Source organism: Leguminivora glycinivorella, chromosome 1 (genome assembly GCF_023078275.1).
Source record: "Leguminivora glycinivorella isolate SPB_JAAS2020 chromosome 1, LegGlyc_1.1, whole genome shotgun sequence".
Lineage (NCBI taxonomy): Eukaryota > Metazoa > Arthropoda > Insecta > Lepidoptera > Tortricidae > Leguminivora > Leguminivora glycinivorella.
The window spans coordinates 7,669,836-7,690,533 of record NC_062971.1 but is presented as its reverse complement, the minus strand read 5'-3'; the positions used below and the strand labels follow the sequence as shown (position 1 = coordinate 7,690,533).

The window sequence follows — 20,698 nt, the reverse complement described above, 5'->3', positions numbered from 1 at the left end:
CGAACTTTATTTATGACACCTATATATATAATAAGTTTTTACGTTGTTGAGTACCGTATTTAAAGGAACCCACCCCGGAATTTGTTGTGTGGTTGTCATAAAAAAGACAAAATACTTAAATTATGCGTTATACTTTATTTGTGCGTTTTATGGTGTTTATTAATATAAACATTCTGAGAGAACCTAGAACGTCCTAGGTCCTAGGAAACTCATAAAATTGTATAATACAATAGAACAAAGCAACCAGATCAGGTTAAATTCAACATGAATTTAGTAAGTTAGGTCAATAAACTTATCGAACGTTTACGCCAATATCTTTCTAGTTGACCTGACAATCGACTTGAATATTATCAGCCATATATAACTCCTACTTGGGCTTATAACTTTATAGTCCCGAGTGCCAGTTTCATGAAAGTTATACGGCATGTAATGGCGATTTCGTCGTTATTTTATATTATTATTAGGTATATTATATTTTATACAGGATTTTGTAGACAGTCGGGCACGTAGCAGATTTCTACGGGTGTGTAAGCCACGCCATAATTATGGGTACACGACTGCCCGTGATCTTCGGGCCGATTATGCCCACTTATCATGCGAGGGAGATGAAACATTATCGTGTCATTTTCTTATCGACTGTTCGGTACAGAAAGAAATGAATGAGCAGGTACTTGGTACAGAAATAAATGAGTAGGTATCAATTTACTCAATAATAGTAATACACAACTAAATGAGTAGGTACAACATATCTCGTAGCAAATTCAATTTGAACGGTTATTCATTCCAAAAATTAAGCAGTGTCCTCGAGATTCATTGATTTTTTCCTTGTACGTACAGTCTTTACTTACTTCGTTCCTTACAAGTGCAGTTATATTATAGAAAAGGTAAACACGTTTTTTTTATTAATTAACATACATGACGAGTAGTTACAGCCCCGCTAAGAAGATAAATCGCTCAGGTGCCATTACGGGAATGGGCATTAAGTAAATCTGCGTAACATTGCCCACGAACAGCCTGTGTCATTGCTGCGAGCGCGATGTTCTAGGACTAAACCGATTAATATGGTCTGAACATCCGTGAGAAGAGTCAGTAATGGGAGATCAGTTTTATGCTGGTCCAAAGACCCGATAAACGCAAGCAAAGGCAACACCCATTGCGTTTTTTGCGTCTACTCATTTCCTTTTACCGCGACATAATATTAACTACCAGCAGCGGATGAACGAGTGGTCTTACACGTTTTTTAGTGATCACTACTTATAAGGTTTCTATTTCACGGTATTTCGCAGTCGCTCTGGCCAACTGGGAATTCTGCCTTGCTTTTTACAATAAGATCTAGAAGTTTTTTGTTTGTTGTGTATAATTAATCACTGTCATAAATCATCAAACGTGCCGGCTGGAAAATGTCATGTTAATTAGCGAGTAGCAATTACAAATGAATTTTAATATATGCGCATACATGTACTACAGCCTACAGTAAACAAAAAAGTATATATACAAGGGTCTGTACAAGTAACTTTGTAGGCATTAATAAACCGGTTGAATAGACTATTAAAGAAAACGACCTTTCCTTGATATTTATAAGATATTTTAGATTTTTTATGAACACTAAACTAGTCAAGTATGATTGCATACAAGATTTAAAAGGCGATCGTATCGGTAGTTTATGATAGTAGTTTAATATAGGTAACGTTAATAAGTGTACGCAGTACCTTAAACAGTTTTATGTGACGATCATTAGAATACTATGTTTTCATAAGATCAACTTCCAAGCTCTTAAATCGCGAACAATCTGGCGATCAATAAGCACGAAATTACTCAACAAAATACCAAGCGCCAGACAACATTATTATGCATTTGCAGCGGCCTCAAACGCGAAATCAAGCCATTTGTATAGGTGCCTAGATTGAGTTGCAGTGACATTCCGCCATAACCTGTCCGGTGCAATGATAAGCAAGTACCTGGCAGGTGAATGACTCAGTGTTTGTACAACTTATTAGGCACCATTTATCAACATTAAAATCGTATTAAGATAACGTTTACGGGTATGTTTTTATTTATTTTAAGCTTTGGGTTGTAAGTAATAATGCACCGAGTTTATAAAGTAAAAAATGATTTAATTTTGTTCGTAGATAACGTTCTGAATCATTTGAAATAAAGTATTCTCAGTTTCATAACTTTCTTCGCATTTTCGTTACATGATCCGTGAAATTTTCCAAGACTAAATAATTTATGAGAATACCTACATGTAATATTCATACAAGTCTTAAGTTGATAGTTGTGACAGCAATTATGCGCGCCTTTTAAGCTATCTGTAGCCAGTCCACCGTCTCAATCAAAAGTCATTGTAATCTGCGAAACCTCAAACATGTCCACTTTTTCCCGTGCTAATTGACTCTCAACCGTATTACCGTAAACATGTTAATTAAGCAAGGCCGGAATGCATTTCGGCGTGGTACATTCGCGGACATAAATAGCTAAGGCACTCACCTTGCGCCCACGATCAGCTGGTCCCTTGCCACATCGAACAGCAATTGCGAAAATGACTTAGTGCTGTTATCTTCGAACATATCGCTGTCGGACGCCAGATCTGTAACGGAGGAAACTCGTTAATTTGCAACAATGTAAACATGGCGTACCCAAATTGAGATACGGGAAAAGTGTTACTCATTTACCGAGCATATTGGCTTCAGGCGTAATAAAGTATCCCATGATTGCATATCACTTTAAAGGACATTCAGTGACTTTGAAATTCCTAGTTTTGGATAACAGATGTTTCGCTAAACTTAAAAGTTTATTAGTTTAGTAAGCATCAGCCAAATAGACATCAATATTGCAAGGACCCGAAATTAGTTGGACCCCGGATACAAAACTTAGATCGGCACTTCCAAGCTGTGCATTTCTAAAGCAAAGGGCGTTTATATGTAAATAACTGCAACAATAAGTATATAGCAAATCAAAAACATACGATAACTCTACGGCATGAATACGTATCATGTTGAATTTCTCACGAGCGAGGCATACTCTCGTGCCAGCTATATGGTAAATACTCTATTAGCTGTGTAAACTTTACGACGGCACGTCCATCAAGCAGATAAGTCGTACGAGCTGTTTCGCGGTAAATATTTAATGTATTTACGATTGTTAATTAAAGCTCGTGAGTGCCGGGACGACCTCAATGCAAAATGTGGACGGAGAATTAAACCTGTTTACATATTCTTCACGTGTATTGTGGTCATGAAAAAACATTTCTGAGACGCTTTGGGGCTTGATTAATTCGAGATGTCGCCGCATTTGCATTTTATCTCTCAACAACGCATAATGCGTTAGCATACGCTCTCAATGTCAACGAACTGCACGTAAGTCAACTTTGTAGCAATTTTTATGCAGACACCGAAAGCAAATGAAAAGGCCCTTTGTATTCACCGGCTTTTGAAAATGCTGGGAACAGTTGTATGACCAAAACTTAAGTGTAAAGCATATGTTTACGGGCGGTAAAGGAATATAAAAGAACCTCACCTTGTCTGTTGACTATCCTGAACTCATCTTCGGGCAGTTGCCCCTTGCTCAGAGTTCCGAGTAGTATTAAAGCAGCGACTTTGTACAGTCTGGTCCCCATCATGGCTGGCAGTTAAACTGTCGGACAAAAGATAAGCTCACATTAAACACAAAGGCTGGCACTTGACGTGTTCTCTCCATAAAGAGATGGCAGGAACTCAAACCACACAGCACTTCCATGCACCTAATAGAGGTTTTATGCAAATCACTGTCTATTTTTATTACTTACATACAAGTCAATTAATGAATATCTCCTTTATGGTAGCCGAATGAGTCGGATGCTCTAGTTCAGATACAGACTGGTCCAATGTTTTAATCAAGCCAGTTTGAAGTACGTTTAACATGCAAGCCTCATTGAAATCGATCGATACTCATTTAGGTTTTTGTTATAATAAAAAGTGGTCAGTCTGGTAATAGACTAATAAATAAGTCAATGCCAATCGTATCGTATGACTATATCGTACGTAAAATGTTTTATGACTACCAATAGAAGTGAATTGACTCTGTGATTTCTCTCATCTGATTGCTGTTCTTATCTTATCTTCGGAGGTGGCAAGAGTGTCGTGATTAATGATTACGTTATTGCATCGATTAGCTGGTAATGCAGTCATCAGTGCATCGGGTACGGTACTTTTGAAATCATTGTTGTATTTAAAGGTCGTGATTGAAACGGTATTTATTTATATTACATCGATTCACATGGGAAACGTTTGATATAACATCACCTCATGACTCAGGATGAGCAGATGACTACAGAATAGACAAACCTAAGAACGTTTGTCATAGAGTAATAGAATCGAAATCGGATTACCCATTTTTTTATCTCTCTAAAAAAACTGCACTCGAGAAAAACGACTGTATAGTAGCTAAACGTTTTCAGTACTTATTTAATTGATGTAAGATTACTTGCATCGAAAATTTTAATGAATGAAACCGATTACTATTACTCGTAATTACGACAAAAATACGACGTTATCAGACGTAGGTACCTACCTATTCACGTCTTACTGACAACAAGGAAGGACTCAAGCCACACTACTGATATCTCCGAATATGATAGTGTTTTTATCAAAAGCCAGCAGATACCTAAATACTTATGTTTTTATGATTTTATACGTCAGTAATTACAAAATTTTGCAATGTGTACCTTTATATGATTTCAAGATCCCTAATATATATATTAACACTTTCGAAACCGGGCTCTACGCGGCGCTACGACATTTTCGCTACATACGGGGAAACCCATGTAATCGGCTACGCTTCTACGAGCGGTGTGCCCGACAGTCGGGTTCTTGGTAGCGAAAGTGTTAAGACTGATAGATTGAATATTGAAGATTTATTTTAAGTTTTAGTCTATTTTGATGTATAGGGTTAACAAAGGCTGTCTTTTATAATATAGATTATGACCTTAAATACAATAACAGACGACCGGTCTGGCGCAGTCGGTAGTGACCCTGCCTGCTACGCCGCGGTCCCGGGTTCGAATCCCGGTAAGGGCATTTATTTGTGTGATGAGCACAGATATTTGTTCCTGAGTCATGGATGTTTTCTATATATATAAGTATTTATATATTATATATATATCGTTGTCTGAGTACCCACAACACAAGCCTTCTTGAGCTTACCGTGGGCCTCAGTCAATCTGTGTAAGAATGTCCTATAATATTTATTTATTTATTTTATTTATTTATTTAATAACATTGTACAATATAATTGTTGTAATACCTATACAGTCCAATTAGACTATAATCGTACAATAGGTTCAGCGAAACATAAACCTTAAAAAGTTAGCATATCAAAAGTTGGACACGCTAATAGACACAACAATGCGCCAACATTTTTATCGAAGCGTAGTATGATACGACGTTGCTGATTCAATAGCTAATCAAGCCCTTATGCTTGTTATTGAGGTATTTGTTTGTGTAAGACTCATAATTGTGCCAGCGTAGGCCGATCCATCATTATTTAACCAACTAATAATTTTCGTAACCCGAAACCGACGGGCCGTCTGATAACATACGTCTGCTTATAAATTCACTATTTAATCTGTATTAAATATATGCCTCAAGTGCGTTCAATAGATTCGACCCACATTTGGAGAGCTCCGTTTCATATCTGAAAGATAGGTGTGTATATATTAATGTTTACATTAGGCAGGGTACAGACAGATAGACTAGACGGATTGACTAGCCGGCATAGCCATTGTGGCGCGAATTATAGTAACTGAATGTTTAGACGGTATCTAGGATCTATAGGCAGACAGTCTACATCATTATTAAAATCTCACATATTACTCGTATGTTTTACGTGTGTTGTTTGATATATAATGTCACCTCAAACTAAAGCATGCGAAATATAAGATTAAAATATCCATTTAAAACCTCAAGATATATCACTTACTAAAACGAGCTCATGGAATTCAGCAAAAAAAAAAAAATGTAGTCCTTACCCATTTTGTAATTAAGTATTTATTACAAGTTACAACACAATATTATGTTTTTTTTTGACAGAAGCGCATTGAGTGAGTCTGTTCGGATTTTTTCTAGGTTATCCCAATAAATAAAACTTCCCGTTTGTAAGTGTTTGGTACTGGTTTATTTAACAATTTTAACACAGAGTACATAAATAATTACACCGACTGATAGGCGGTAGGGTATTCGTGATGGGGGACGAGGCGGATAAGCCGCCCGACCCGGGTGGTGGCACTGGCACTGGTGGCAATTCCACAGCCTTGGCGAACGTTACAGAAATGATGGATATAGACATTCAGTCCCGGAAAAGAGACGCCGCCAAGGCTTTGGAAAAGTCACGACAAATTCTCGAACCCAGCGAGAAGCGTCAGATGCAAGGTGAAGTCAACAACGCCTCTGTTTCAACCGTGTATAAACACCCAGACCTCGACAACAATACATCCCGGAAATACGACGTCGCTGACAGTGGTCCGTTTGTGGTACACGTATCTCGAGAAGCAGCACCCAATGCAGGAACCTCTTTACAACCTATCAGAGTAGGCCAATTGTTTGCTAGAGACAGTGTCCCTGGTATCAAAAGGGACGGTATTAAAGCCCTAGGACGTAATCGCGTTGCCGTCGAATGTAAATCACCAGCCGACGCCAATAACCTCATCTCAAACCAATGTTTGACTCGCAACAAACTAATAGGAGTAATCCCATCCTACCATGTCTCTCGTATGGGTCTGGTCCGCGGTGTTCCTGTGGATTGGTCGATGGACGAATTTGTATCCGCTACAGAATTGAAAGAGGGCACAGGAAAAATCCTGAAAGCCCGCCGCCTGCAACGTAAAGTTACCAAGGACGACGGCTCCCCATCTTGGATCCCTACTCAGTCCGTAGTCGTTACATTTGAAGGTCAAACCCTTCCATCAAAACTATACGCCTGCTACACGTCACTAAATGTAGAAGTGTATGTTCTCCCTACTATCCAGTGCAGAAAATGCCTGCGCTTTGGCCACATTCAGACACAATGCAGATCTGATGCTCGATGCTATAAATGTGCCCAAAAACACCCTGGAGAAACCTGCAACGTGGCACCGGAACATATTTGCTGCCTGTTCTGTACAGGCCGCCACTTGGCTACTGACAAAAATTGCCCAGAATTTGGTAGACAAAAGTCAATTAAGCTACTCATGTCAGAACACAACATCTCCTACCAGGAGGCTGCAGCTCGTACTCCTGCTGTGCGTAAGACTTTTGCCGAAATTGCTAACACAATGTTCAGTACCCCACCACCAGCGTCCCCACGCAGACCTTCCACTACTGAGCCTCCCTGTACATCAACGTCATACCGCAAGACAATATACCGCCCAGTTAGACCAAGGACCCCCCTTTCTCCCGGATACGACCGTCGAGCTCTCCAGAACATTACTTCTACTCCCCAATCTCAGATGCCAAATGGACACGCTCTTAACCACCATCCCTACAATGATGATGTTCCCCCTACTGACAACTTTATACAGTCCGGTGTTGCCTTCCTTGAGGGCATGATCACCAGGTTAAGAGACTTAGTACCGCCCAACGTTGCCCAAGACATGAACTCTCTAAAACAATCTCTATCAAGTTTAACCTTTGACAATGGCTACTATGGCCTCATTCCTTCAGTGGAATAGCCGTAGCATTAATTTAAGAAAGCCAGATCTAATTAATCTAATAAACTCGCACTCCGTAACTGTTGCGGCCATCTCGGAGACATGGTTACGACCGGGTTCCCGGTTCCGGGTCTCGGGATTCTCATGCCTCCGGGATGACCGTGATGACGGACATGCAGGTAGTGCCTTATTAATAAATAGAAATTTCCCTTTTTCCCAAATTCAACTTCCTCCTCACACCCATGAAATTAACGCAGTTGCAGCTAATGTCATAGGAATAAATATCATTTCAATATATATCCCCCACCCTAATTTAAATTTAATTCCAGATCTTTCCACTATTTTATTCTCTGTTCCACACCCCCTTTTAATAATGGGTGATTTCAACTGCCATAACACGGCCTGGGGCTCATCGCACAATGATACTTTCTCCTCTTTCCTCATTGATTTATTTGATGATATTAATGTCTCAGTAATCAATGATGGCACACCCACTCACCGGGTGTACCCTGGCCAGAACCCCAACTCTGTTTTAGACCTAACTGCATGCTCTCCTAGCCTTTCTTGTCTTCTCTCATACCGGGTTCTGAGCCAATCTTATGGAAGCGATCACTTTCCCATTGTTATGACAAAACCATCGTCAGTGCCCCCTGTATCTACTCATGAGCCTCTCCTTAAGCACAGAATCGATGGAGCCGACTGGCCCAACTATTGTTCACACGTCGAGGAAAAACTAAAAGAAATCAACAAAAACTTATTAAACCCTTGTGACAAATATAATCTCTTTAAATCTTTCGTTCTTGAAGCGGCCGATAAGTTCATCCCAAGGAAAAAAACACTTAATTCGAAAATCCCATCTCCCCCTGGTGGAACGCAGACTGCACAAAAGCTGTCAAGGAGCGAGACATGGCAGAACGTAAATACAATAGATCAGGCCTAACTTCAGATTTCACCCTTTTCAAAAAAATATCTGCTCAAACTAAACGCTGCCTTAACAAATCAAAAAAAGCAGGATGGAAGGGCTTCTGCGAAAGTCTAAACCCTAAAACCCCTCCATCTTTGGTATGGAGAAACATTAAGAAATTTAGAGGCTCCTTCAAATCAGACCCTACATCATCATGTGACCCTTCAACCTGGCTAGGTGAATTTGCCAACAAACTAGCTCCTCCGTTTGTGCCTGAGGAATGTTATACATATCAAGACACTCACCCAACATATCATCATTTTGACAGCCCTTTTACAACCTCAGAACTGGATATAGCTTTAAGAGGACTACGTAACAGCTCACCCGGGGAGGACGGCATCCCATACTGCTTTATCCAAAAACTAAGTCCCCCTTGCATTGAATTCCTCCTACAAATATACAACTCGTTCTTCATGTCGGGGGAGGTCCCAGAGGATTGGAAGTCACAGATTGTAATCCCAATCTTGAAGCCAGGCAAGGACCCGCAGCAATCCACTTCTTATCGCCCCATAGCTCTATCTGCCACTATGGGTAAAATCTTCGAACACCTGGTGAAGAACAGATTGGAATGGTTAGTGGAAAACAAAAAAATACTAGCAAACACCCAATTCGGTTTTCGAAAAGGAAGGAGTACTATGGATAGCTTAAGTATACTAACCTCTGATATCAGATTGGCACTCTCTAAAAAACAGCAACTAGTTGGATGCTTCCTTGACATTTCCGCTGCATACGATAATGTCCAACTACCTCTGCTCAGAGCAAAACTGCGTCAGCTGAGCATCCCATCGAGAATAGTCGACATTATTTTTAAGCTATTCATGGGCAGAACGATTAAAATTCGGTTTGGGAATGCTATGTACTCTCCGCTTACTGTATGGCGAGGCCTTCCTCAAGGATCTGTCCTTAGTCCCATTCTTTATAACCTATATACCTATGATATAGAGCAATCTGTCTCCCCTTTCTGCAGCATCCTCCAGTATGCAGATGACTTGGTCATTTACTCCACAGCTCATCATACCGACGAAGCAGCTGACAGACTCAATGAGGCTCTAGCATATCTGAATGACTGGTTAGATGATCATGGTCTATCTCTTTCCCCTTCTAAAAGCTGTACAGTGACCTTCACACGTCGGCAAACTATTCCTGCCGTCAACCTTCAATATGAGGACCAAATTATTCCTAGCTGCAACTTTGTGAAGTTTCTTGGTGTATTTTTGGACTCCAAAATGTCTGGTATTCATCACCTTAACTATGTAGTTGGTAAATGCGAGAGAGGTATCAATGTTCTCCGCGCCCTTTCTGGAGTCTGGTGGGGTGCACACCCCTACTGCCAAAAGCTGCTATACAATGCACTGATTCGTAGCCAAATTGATTATGCCTCATTTATTCTCGAACCCTGCAACAAACAGGCACTCGGTAAATTGGACAGTATTCAAGCCAAATGTCTGCGAATCATTATTGGAGCCATGCGTTCCTCACCCAAGAATGCTTTACAGGTTGAGTGTGTGGATCCGCCCCTCTTCATTCGAAGGCAACTTTTGTCAGACCGATACGTATTTAAGGCCTGTTCCTTATCGGATCACCCGCTCACTTCAAGATTACAGGCCCTGTCTGATGAGGCATCTGTAAATGCATATTGGACACATAAAATACCACCCAGAATTATTATTAGTTACAGAAAACTTTTGAACCTTCCCTTCCCACTAAACAAAACAAATATCAACCCCCTATTTGAAACTGATTTTAATAGCTTAATACATTCCCCTAACATAATTCTACACTTCAATATTGACAAAAATGACCCTGCTGCAGATATCACTTTTAATAAAGAATTAAATAAATGGCAAGACTTCTTACCCATTTTTACTGACGCCTCAAAATTGGGACCTGGAAGCTATGTGGGAGCCACGGTATGGATCCCTAGGTATCGTATCCTCCTACCATATAAATGTCCACCTCAGGCTTCTGTCTTCACTGGCGAATCCATTGCTCTTATGGAAGCCTTGGCATATGCTGAATCGCACAAAATCCCCAAGGCCATAATCTTCTCAGATGCTAAAAGCTGTCTGCAGGCAGTAGTAGGCAACCACCTGAAAATGAAATTAGTCTCCCCTTATATCCTAAAAATAAAACAATTGCTCTATAAATGTCACGAAATAGGTTTACAGATTGTCCTTGCCTGGATCCCGGGACACTGTGGCATTGCTGGCAATGAGGCAGCTGATATGTGGGCTAAACAGGCCACTCTTAACGGGTTGGAAACGCATAGTACAGTACAATCTGCTGACTTAATGATGAAAGCCCGCAGTGATGCGAGGAATGACTGGCAGGAATTATGGAACTCTTCTAGATTACAAAAGGGCAAACATTATGGTAACATCCAACCAATCATTCCCTATAAGCCGTGGTTTTCTCGCTTTAAGTCTACCCACAAATGGATCACGTCTACTATTTGCCGCCTACGTTTGGGACACGTATGCACCCCGGTGTTTCTTTGCAAAATTAGGGTACGGGATAACTCCCTGTGTGAGTGCGGGCTCGATGAAGGTACCACGGACCACATATTTTTTAACTGCGTCAGGCTCAATCACTCATTATACGACGTCCTACCAGACAGTATTCCACGACCTATCAATTTCCAATCTCTTCTATCTTTTATGGACCCTCCCTTCACTAGTATACTTATAAAACATATCAAAGAAAATAACATAAAACTATAATATCTCTAAAACTGACTCTACCTTTTTTGCTTTGCCTCCATCTTGCATCTTACGTTTCGTTTCTACCGCGTACACTCATGCTTTCTTGTTGTCTATGGTATAATTATATATTGCTCTATATATTGCTCTATAGTTGCTTTAAAAATAAAATATTAATAAATTTTAAATCCTTTTCTATCTTCCTTTCATGTCAATAACTTTCGAATCTATCTTCTTCCAATGCCCTTCATAATTAAGTGTTGTTTTGTCTGTGATGTCTAAATAACAATTATTCTTCCATGTCCATGTCAGGTCACCAATCCTTCCCAAAATCAAAATTCTCAGTTCACCGAACATTCTTTACGTGCGTTGTATGTTGAGAAACGTCGTTATTGGCAAACACAATATTATATATACACACCTTTACAATTTTTGTTAGCGCAAGCTACCGTATATTTAGATCAAGTGTAGGCGCGGCAGGTGGATAACCTCTAGGTAAATAAAATCGATAAAAACGTATCAATTTTATACGAGTACAAACATTAATTATGTAGTTAGTAAGTGGGTAATCGCAATAGCCTACATCAGGATAACTATGGTCATTAGCTTGATAAAGCGACATCTAGTTGACTTAAAGTAGCACTTAGTTAAAAGTAGGTTAAAAAGAAATCAATCATATGTATGTTCGTGTAAGTGCATAGTTAGTTGAGACAAATTATTCGTGTAGCTAAGAACTCATTATTTTTTTTAATGAAGTATACAGTACATTCTGCTTTAAAATAGGTATAATTATTTTACAAGTACAATGTAAAATACCTCTTTTTAATGGCAGGGTAGTTATTACACTTATTATAAAGTCAATATATTTTCTAATTGACACCATTTTCAGAATATTTATTAAACTTTATCATCAAAATGAGTATGTGCTAGTTACTATAATTACTAGTAGGTAGTTAAGACACTATTAGCGACTAGGTACATCAAATAAAAATAACCCTAATAATGACAGTAATGACTCTTAGTAACTACGTCAGTTTTTCATTATTTTAAAAATATTTTTTTTGTAATCACTTCGCGGTTTTAATTAGCCCTCGATAGCAGTTATTTATCAACTTATATTATGTTGCAATAGTAATAACGTGTAATGTATTTTAAATTAGTTATTACAATTCAAGCAGAGCAAGTGTGTTAATTGCCGTAGCAGGCCTGATTTAAATCGTAATCGTTGTGGAGTGACCGACACAACGCAAACAAGGCACAACCTTAAGAGGATAGGGGATGGTCATTCTCCATATGAACGTCTCATTTTCCACCCTGGATTGTAACGCCGTGTCTTGCGTGGGCGACGGTCCCGCGACCGTCGCCGTCGCGTCTCATACTTTTATATCGATAAGGTTTGATTTCGTATGCGTCGCATCGCCGTCCCACGGCGTAATAGAGATATTTGTTTTGCACACTTGTTATTTAACGGCACGCGCGAATATTGATACTCGGGCAAGCGAAAGATTCCAATCGTGAGTGTAGCGAGTGGTTCAGATTATGGAATCTTGAGCTTTACGAGGGCGTCAAGTCACGCAGGTTATACAAATTTTGCCACCGAGTGAACATTTTCACATCACGAGGAAAATGTTAACTGTGAAACATGAACGAAACGAAACTAAATCAAATTCAAAATCATCATTTATACGTAAATTCAACCTGCCAGTTTTACGCATCAAGTTAAAATTTGTACAAAATTACTTTGCCTCGTGGATAAAATGCAACTTTGTAATTTGTTTTGGAAATATCAAGAGAGTCTGCCAGTTGGTGTAGTGACAAAAAAATTTTTACACAATTCTCTATATTTGATATTTTTCCATAATGTAATTACTTAATGTCATTATCCAGCAGGGTTAGCACATGACTGGCGCGAGAGTATGTCGCCGCGAGATAGACTACCTGTCCTTATGCCATTAATACAATTAGAAGAAGTGTGATCTATCTCGCGGCGACAAACTCTCGCAGAAATCATGTGCTAATCCTGCAGGGAGGAAAATGAGAACACGCGTGTAAAGAGAATCGATCGTCCCCTTCCCTCTTAACAGTCTTAACACAAACAAGGCACGACCTTAAACAAACAAATAATTTTAAAGCATTACCGCCTGATTGACCCGGTTCGATACGGAAAGTACACATATAGTAGTGCTCCTTAACAGATAAGATATACGGCACTTATATGTTATCGCTCAATAAGTATAGTAATGGAAAACGTGCGTTACGGATTGTGCAATCCTGTAGAGTAAAATAGTATGGGGTTAAAAGCATAGGTAGGTGCAATTAGAAACATTCAGTAGATAGTTTAGACGGGCTTAGACCCCAAACCATACATTTCACATCTTTGATATTATGCTGTAGTTTGTAATACTGGGTACGGAGTAATTACATCAAAATCGAATGGTCTCTGAACGACGATCGTACTGGTTTTTCATTCTTCACAAAAATTAGAGCATTTTCACCCCATTCTCTTTAACCTGTGTATCAGTATGATATAAGATATAAGTTTTCAGAAAGTCAGAACTGATGATGGAATGCAATTTTGCAGTTTCTTAACGTACCAATTATGAAGGATAAAAAGCCACACTCGTAAACATGAGCCTGTTTGATGTCCTCAGCAAGAATATGAGTAGGTAAACAAGCCAAACGACTCCAGTGTGCACGCAAATGACATCTAACCTACTCACGGTCGATAAGGTAATATTCCACCGGATGCAACCTAAACAAAAATAGAATAGATGCAACTAGTGCAAAACCAGATGGGTGTTAACATGCGGTAACAAGGTATCATTTTGCACGCTTTTCAAACAAAACTAGAGTCCATCGTGTCTCGGACTTGCCGAGATCCGGTTGGTTAATAAGTGCAAAAAAACTCAAGTTGGCATCTCCGCTACGAAGGTTTTGTTCACTTAAGGAGGGAAAACGTAACCATTCTTAGGTTTCCCGCTTCCTAAAATTATATTTGAAGTTTCTACGCGTGCTACAGATTCTCCATTCTCTTTGGTCTTCTAGTACCTCATGTTCTCTTCTTAGAATAGGGAAATAGTTATTTGTTATACAAGGGGGCAAAGTTGTATTTTAACGCCGAGTGTGGAATTGAAAAACGAGCAAGTGAAAGGATTCTATAGTTGAACCACGAGCGAAGCGAGTGGTTCGAGAATAGAATCCTGAACTTGCGAGTTTTTTAACACACGAGAAGTAAAATACATTTGCACCCGAGTATAACACATAACTTTTCCCCTCACTATAGCGAGGAAATTACAACGCAAAAAATGCGTTTATCACTGTTTCCAGTATTTCCACAGGTGGTAAATCATCTTTATTACTAGATTCACCTACTTTTATCAATTTTAAAGCACTTAATTTGACTTTATTCAAGGTCAAATTACTTTACCCACTAGTGGATAAAATGCGTTTTTACCCGCTGGTATTAAAGGACAAAACACGTGTTTCCGAGGTAGTGAGGGGAAAAATAAGTTATTCGTAAAAATCTATAAACGTATTTGTGAAAAGCTATAAATCTTTGTCCATCTGATGATTTTAACGGCTAGGTTGCGGAAACGACATGTCCGGGCTATCTCATACATGGAAAGCGAAACGCTCCAAAAACTAATTTCGGTGTCGTTTCGCAACCACTTTCGCACAGGACTGTACGTAATTACAGGTACGTAGAGTGCGTACGTGCCATCAGCCGTGTTCACACTTGTGTGTTTGAGTCGGAGCACATAAGTAGTAAACACACTGAACAATGGAGTCCCAGAGTCGGAACAAGGGCCACTGTTTCTCGGAATAGCGTCGGGCCCATATATCAGAGTGAACTGGTTAGGATCGCGCGTGCTGGCCGGTAACAGTCGGCTATAGGTATACGTAGATACCTAAATTTGGGTTTTGCGCGTAGCCACTACAAGTAATAAAATTCGTTAAAGACGCCGCGTCGGCCACATCTTTCGTTTTGCGGTTAAGTCTGAATCGAACATCGAACTGATTAATTTTTATGATCTCGTGAATATTCTCAATGACGTATAAGTAGGTACATTATTTATGAAGTTCATTGATATATCACAGTCAAATGCAAGGACTTTAACGGTCACATAGCAACCGTCAAAATAGTGACGGTTAGATGTGACTAAAGGAAGATGGAAGGAAGACACTAATTAAATCAGCCAGCCAGTTAAGGATCTAAGTACATCTGCTTTCTCAATATATATTTCCTCTTTTTTCAAATTTCTTTTTATAATTTGTATTGTAGAACTGGCCATAAAGAAGAAGATAGTTACAAATAGTTGTTTATAGGTAGATATATGATAGCAGTAGGTAAGTATATGTAAGCATTCATTAAAATCAAGTGAATAGGTAATGAATTTAAATTCTTAATGAAGCATTGACCATGAATTAGGTACTTAGTCAATGGTAGGAACTCAAATAAGATATTGTTGTGTTTCATATGTTAATATACATAATACATAACATACTCATGGAAGTATTGTAAAATGAATTGAGCAGTAAAAAATATACAGATTTAACCCATAACTAGCTTGTAATAAAAATAAATATGTAATTACAACTTTAATTGGTATCAATATAATTAAATATTCTTGGCTTTGTATGCATTTAGTTGACAAGTTTTTACAAGCCTTGTATTACAAGTGTGTTTCCATGACAACCCATACGATTTGACAGTTCGCGCACTTGTAATACAAGGCTTGTACCTTTCGAGAAACGGGCCCCTGATTTCTCGAAGCTACAAGTTACAATTTACAAGTGGTAGTCAATGTCTAATATGACAAGTTGGAAAGAGACATCCGCCTGTAACTTGTAACTTTCAGTTTTGAGAAATGGGCCCCAGGTCCTTCCCTCAAACTGGATTAAAAATAATACAAACTATTTACAATACTCTATGTATATTAAAACACAAATGTTTAATTGTGTATCAGAAGTAATTTTACCCAAACCACTTAAAACAAGCATGTAAAACATGACATAAATTAACTTTACAACTGACAAGCTAATATTCCTGGCGACCTAACAAATGACTAGCTCTGCCTCGTCAGACAAACTTAAATGAGCTTTTAGTACTCTACACATATATATATATTAAAGAACCTCTATTCCTAAACAATACATGTTCTGTGACCTCTTAATTAAAGTTTAATTTTAGTATTGTTTTGTGTCGGAAATTTAAATAATATGAAATTTCAGACACTAAACATGTGAATAAAAAAAAAAATTCAGTCAAATTGAGAACCTCCTCCTTTTTTGAAGTCAGTTAAAAAAAATGAAGGCACACCTATGTTTAATTTTAATGGCTATTTCTTTCTAAACACAATTTATTTAACACAAACCTAACCACAAAATTAAAATTTTGAAAAAACCCCTGACATAGTTGACCGATTTTCATGAAACATGGCTAAGAACACTCTCGACTAACTCAGCTTTCAAACAAAAAAAAACGAAAAAAATTGGTTCATTAGTTCGGGTGCTACGATGCCACAGACACACACACCCAGACAGACAAGCAGACAGACAGATAGACACGTGAAACTTATAACATCCCATTTATTTTCATTAGGGGTTAAAAATATATAACAATATTTAAAATTCTTTTCAACTCTCATTCCGATTGATACCACTCAGCGACTACTAAACAATAAATGAGTTTGGCCTCATCTAAATGGTGCTGTGGCCATGGTTATGATTTGATGTTCATTGTGAGAGTAGTAATTTGCATTTTCGTTGGCACCGCAGCCCACAATTGAAGCTTGTAACATGTAATCAAAGCTTGAGGCAAATTCAACTTGTTTTTTAGAAGTTTGTGACTTTGCAAACATCAAAAATCTTTAGTTTGATATTGATTATGTTACATGTTAAAGTGTATTTCTTGGGGTACTATCAGCTGCAAAAGTGCACAGCGAATTTATGAATGAATTCATTCATAATTTCTCCATGCACTTTTGCTGCTGATAGTACACCAACAACCAATGATAAAAATTATAGACAAACTATCTATTCAAACAAATATCCTGTTTTGATATCATTCCATACAAAGTTGCTATTTTTTTTTAATTGACTCTTTCAGCATGTAATCAAATGAAATAAAAGTTGTATGAATTGTGTGTAAAAAAAATATGTGGAATTGTAACTCCAGCTTTTGAATGAAGTCATCAAAACTAATGTTGTCAGTTTGTGTATTCATTTATTCCAGAATATTGTACATGGCCCATTTTGCTCTGTGGTCCCATTGTTTTATATTTACAAACAAAGATGGTGTCATTTCCATACAAAATGAAATGTCAATTTACATGTGAGTAAACTGATTTATGAGTTTGAGCCATATTGTGTGTTCAATTTTATTGTTAACTTAAGTGGAAAGGGGGTTATTAGAATTATGAGAGTAGACTATGTTTGTAAAATATTCCTTTTATGCCATAGAATGTAATGACAAGAAATGTTACTGTTTGGTTTTATCTAGATAACAAGTAGGTTTTTGATAATAGGTACCGTCAACCGGGGTGACTTTAGGAAATTTTGGGGTTACTTTTATGGTCTTTGAACGGCTTTAAAATTAACATTATTCATAATTTACTGAAACTGTTCATATAACTAGTTAGATCAATAAATATTCTTGTAAATGTACCATAGAAAATCCCGAATTTACTTACAGTATGACTTTAAAACTAAATTTTCAAAGTAGCCCCTGCGTTTTAAAGTCACCCCAGACTGAAGTTCTTACAAAAATGTGGGTATATTTAATAGGCAAAGTTGTAATTTTACTAAATGTTTACAAGCTGGAGATCTGGCAGTAAAGTCTTCGGAAAAGGCAATTGTATAGTGTGTGGGCTTCCCTACACCATTATATTTGCGTAGGCACGTAAAAGTTTCGCAAACATCCTTCCAACGCAGTTCTCGTTTGAAACCAGTAAAAATCAAGCTCATGACTCCATAAATCACGTTGTATTCTTGAAAAACTGATTTAAATTAGATTTAGTGAGTTTTACACATACAAAACAAGAATGTGTTCGAAACATGAAAATTCGTAAATGATTCTAGAAGCACTCATTATAATATGATTTAACTTCAAAACTTCATGCGAAAGTAGAGTCCGTGAAAAAATTAAGTTACGAAACAAGACACTTCATTCTTACCATAAACGTTATGTGGGTGAAGTCGCAACAAAATTCAAGTTCCAATAATCCAGTGGCGCGAGTGAATGAAGCCCATTCTCCAATATCCAGTTTAGACCATTGTTTAATTCATCACTATACGCTTTTTGTTCCGTAACTCGTCCCGATCACTGTTTATATTTTGTTGACACAAAACGAGGTTGTTGCCGTTTGCTCTTCTAACATCTGGACTTGACAGATTTCACTTGATGTAACTAGTAAATTAATATGTTCTCACAGGATAAAAACACCGATTACTAAGTAATAAGAGTCAAATATTGTAAAAACAATAGTTATACACTTGTAAAAGTCAGAGAACAAGCCAAGGCAGCAAGTGGCTGGCAGAGATTGAAAAAATAACAAAAGCGACGACCACCGCCACGCAGAAGTGTGCGTGAATGCGCGCGCGCTACTTGCTACTTCTCCCGCCCGCGGAAAGTATTGCCAGCATTTAATTCTTAATATCCGAAAAACTTGTAGGTAATTAATAAAAATAGTATGAATTTTTTCTTCTAATACGTACCTAATAAAGCCGAATGAATGATCACCAAGAATCTTAGAACAAAATTTAAGCACCATTTTACTTTGTAGTCTCACATTTTACGCTCTTTCTTTGTTCGGCAATTTCGGAATGCGTCAAAAAAAATAGACATGTGACTTGTGAAAATCGTGTGATTAAAAAATCAATTATTTTTTAATTAGACTCAGCTCAGCTATATTGACATTGAGCTATATTGATTAATTAATTACATACATACATACAATCACGCCTGTTTCCCAGAGGGGTAGGCAGAGATCACGGATTTCCATTTACTACGATCCTGACAAACCACTTTCGCTTCACACACTTTCATAACGTTTCTCATACAGGCTCGTCGGTTTCGAGTACTTCTGACCTGGCCTTTTTGCAATATTTCCCCGATTTGATAAAAAAAAATTCGCCTAGGTCTTCCACTACCAACTGACCCTTCCACTCCTTTTTCATATACTTTCTTCGTTAATCTCCTCTCATCCATCCTCTCTACATGCCCAAAATTAATTAATTAATTATTTTAAAAAAACTTTGTTTTATTTGGCGTTTTGAACCTACACAATTACTGGGGCCCGTATAATTACTTATACAGTATTACAGTACCTGTATAATGGAATTATTACTTGAAATGGCACGAACATCACAACACCAGAAAAATAAAACTCACTCGTCAATCTTTTTTTTATCTGTAAAACGGTTTGTTGGCGGTGCGCTCCATCTTATCTAGAAATAACAGTTTAAGTACCTATTAGATACACTAATCTACCCTAGGGACTTCCTTTAGAAAGTTTCACGTAAATAAACAACACGTTTTAACGCAAATGAACTATGCAGCATCGAGTAGGAAGTTTACGTTTTAATTAAAAAATAAAAATGTCCCCGCTTCCGGTAAGTTCTTGAAGAAAGTAATGGAACAATTTACATGATTGGTTGGTTTTTCGTATCTCTATCTCAGTAGGTTAAGAAGAATTGGACCGGCGCTCCAAGACGAAACATGTTCAATTTTTGCCGGAAGCGGTTTTTTTATGTTTTATGAAATCTGCACGGGAAGCATGGTCGCGCGATAGACGATAAAATAGCAGGCCGTCCCTATCGCACTATTTGTAAGTCTATCGCGCGACCATGCTTCCCGTGCTGTAAAATTAAGTAGTGTTCTTATTTACTTTACAATTCGGTAACGCATACATATATTATGTTACCTGTAGATGACAAGCCCGAATATTTACTAAATGGCAAAAAGTTGTTAACAAATGATTCTAATATAGATACAGTGAGCTGCGAAAGTGCATGGTGAATTTATTCATAATTTTTCCACGAAATTTTGCAGCTCACTGTACCTATACAAAAAAAGAGTTAAACCCGCTACCGCTGGAATCCATCAATAGCTTTTTATTTTATTCCCTTTAATGTAAATATGTAATATAATATTCTTGTTCAAAAATACTTCTGTGTACACTTCATAACAATTATAGTCAAAACACTTTTTTCTCGGAGTTCTCCAATACCCGGCAACACCGCCATTCAATGTCAGGCTTTGATTGCATACGTATACGGATGTTCACGCACACTGGCTACGCTGCGCTGTGATTGGCCAAGAGCTTTGTGAGTTTACCTCAACCCGCGTACGAACGTCCTTGCGGCCACCGACCG

General features: G+C 38.1%; 1 protein-coding gene across 1 annotated transcript in view; it reads right to left on the bottom strand.

Annotated features, from left to right (window-relative positions):
- The window catches only part of LOC125231475 (semaphorin-5B-like), a 66,040-nt gene extending 47,152 nt beyond the window's left edge, over positions 1-18,888 (bottom strand). The window contains 3 exon segments of the mRNA XM_048136957.1: positions 2,488-2,587; positions 3,517-3,633; positions 18,499-18,888. Coding sequence (XP_047992914.1) covers positions 2,488-2,587; positions 3,517-3,619 — 203 coding nt within the window. The 5' untranslated portion in view covers positions 3,620-3,633; positions 18,499-18,888.
- Positions 18,889-20,698: the final 1,810 nt, after the last annotated feature.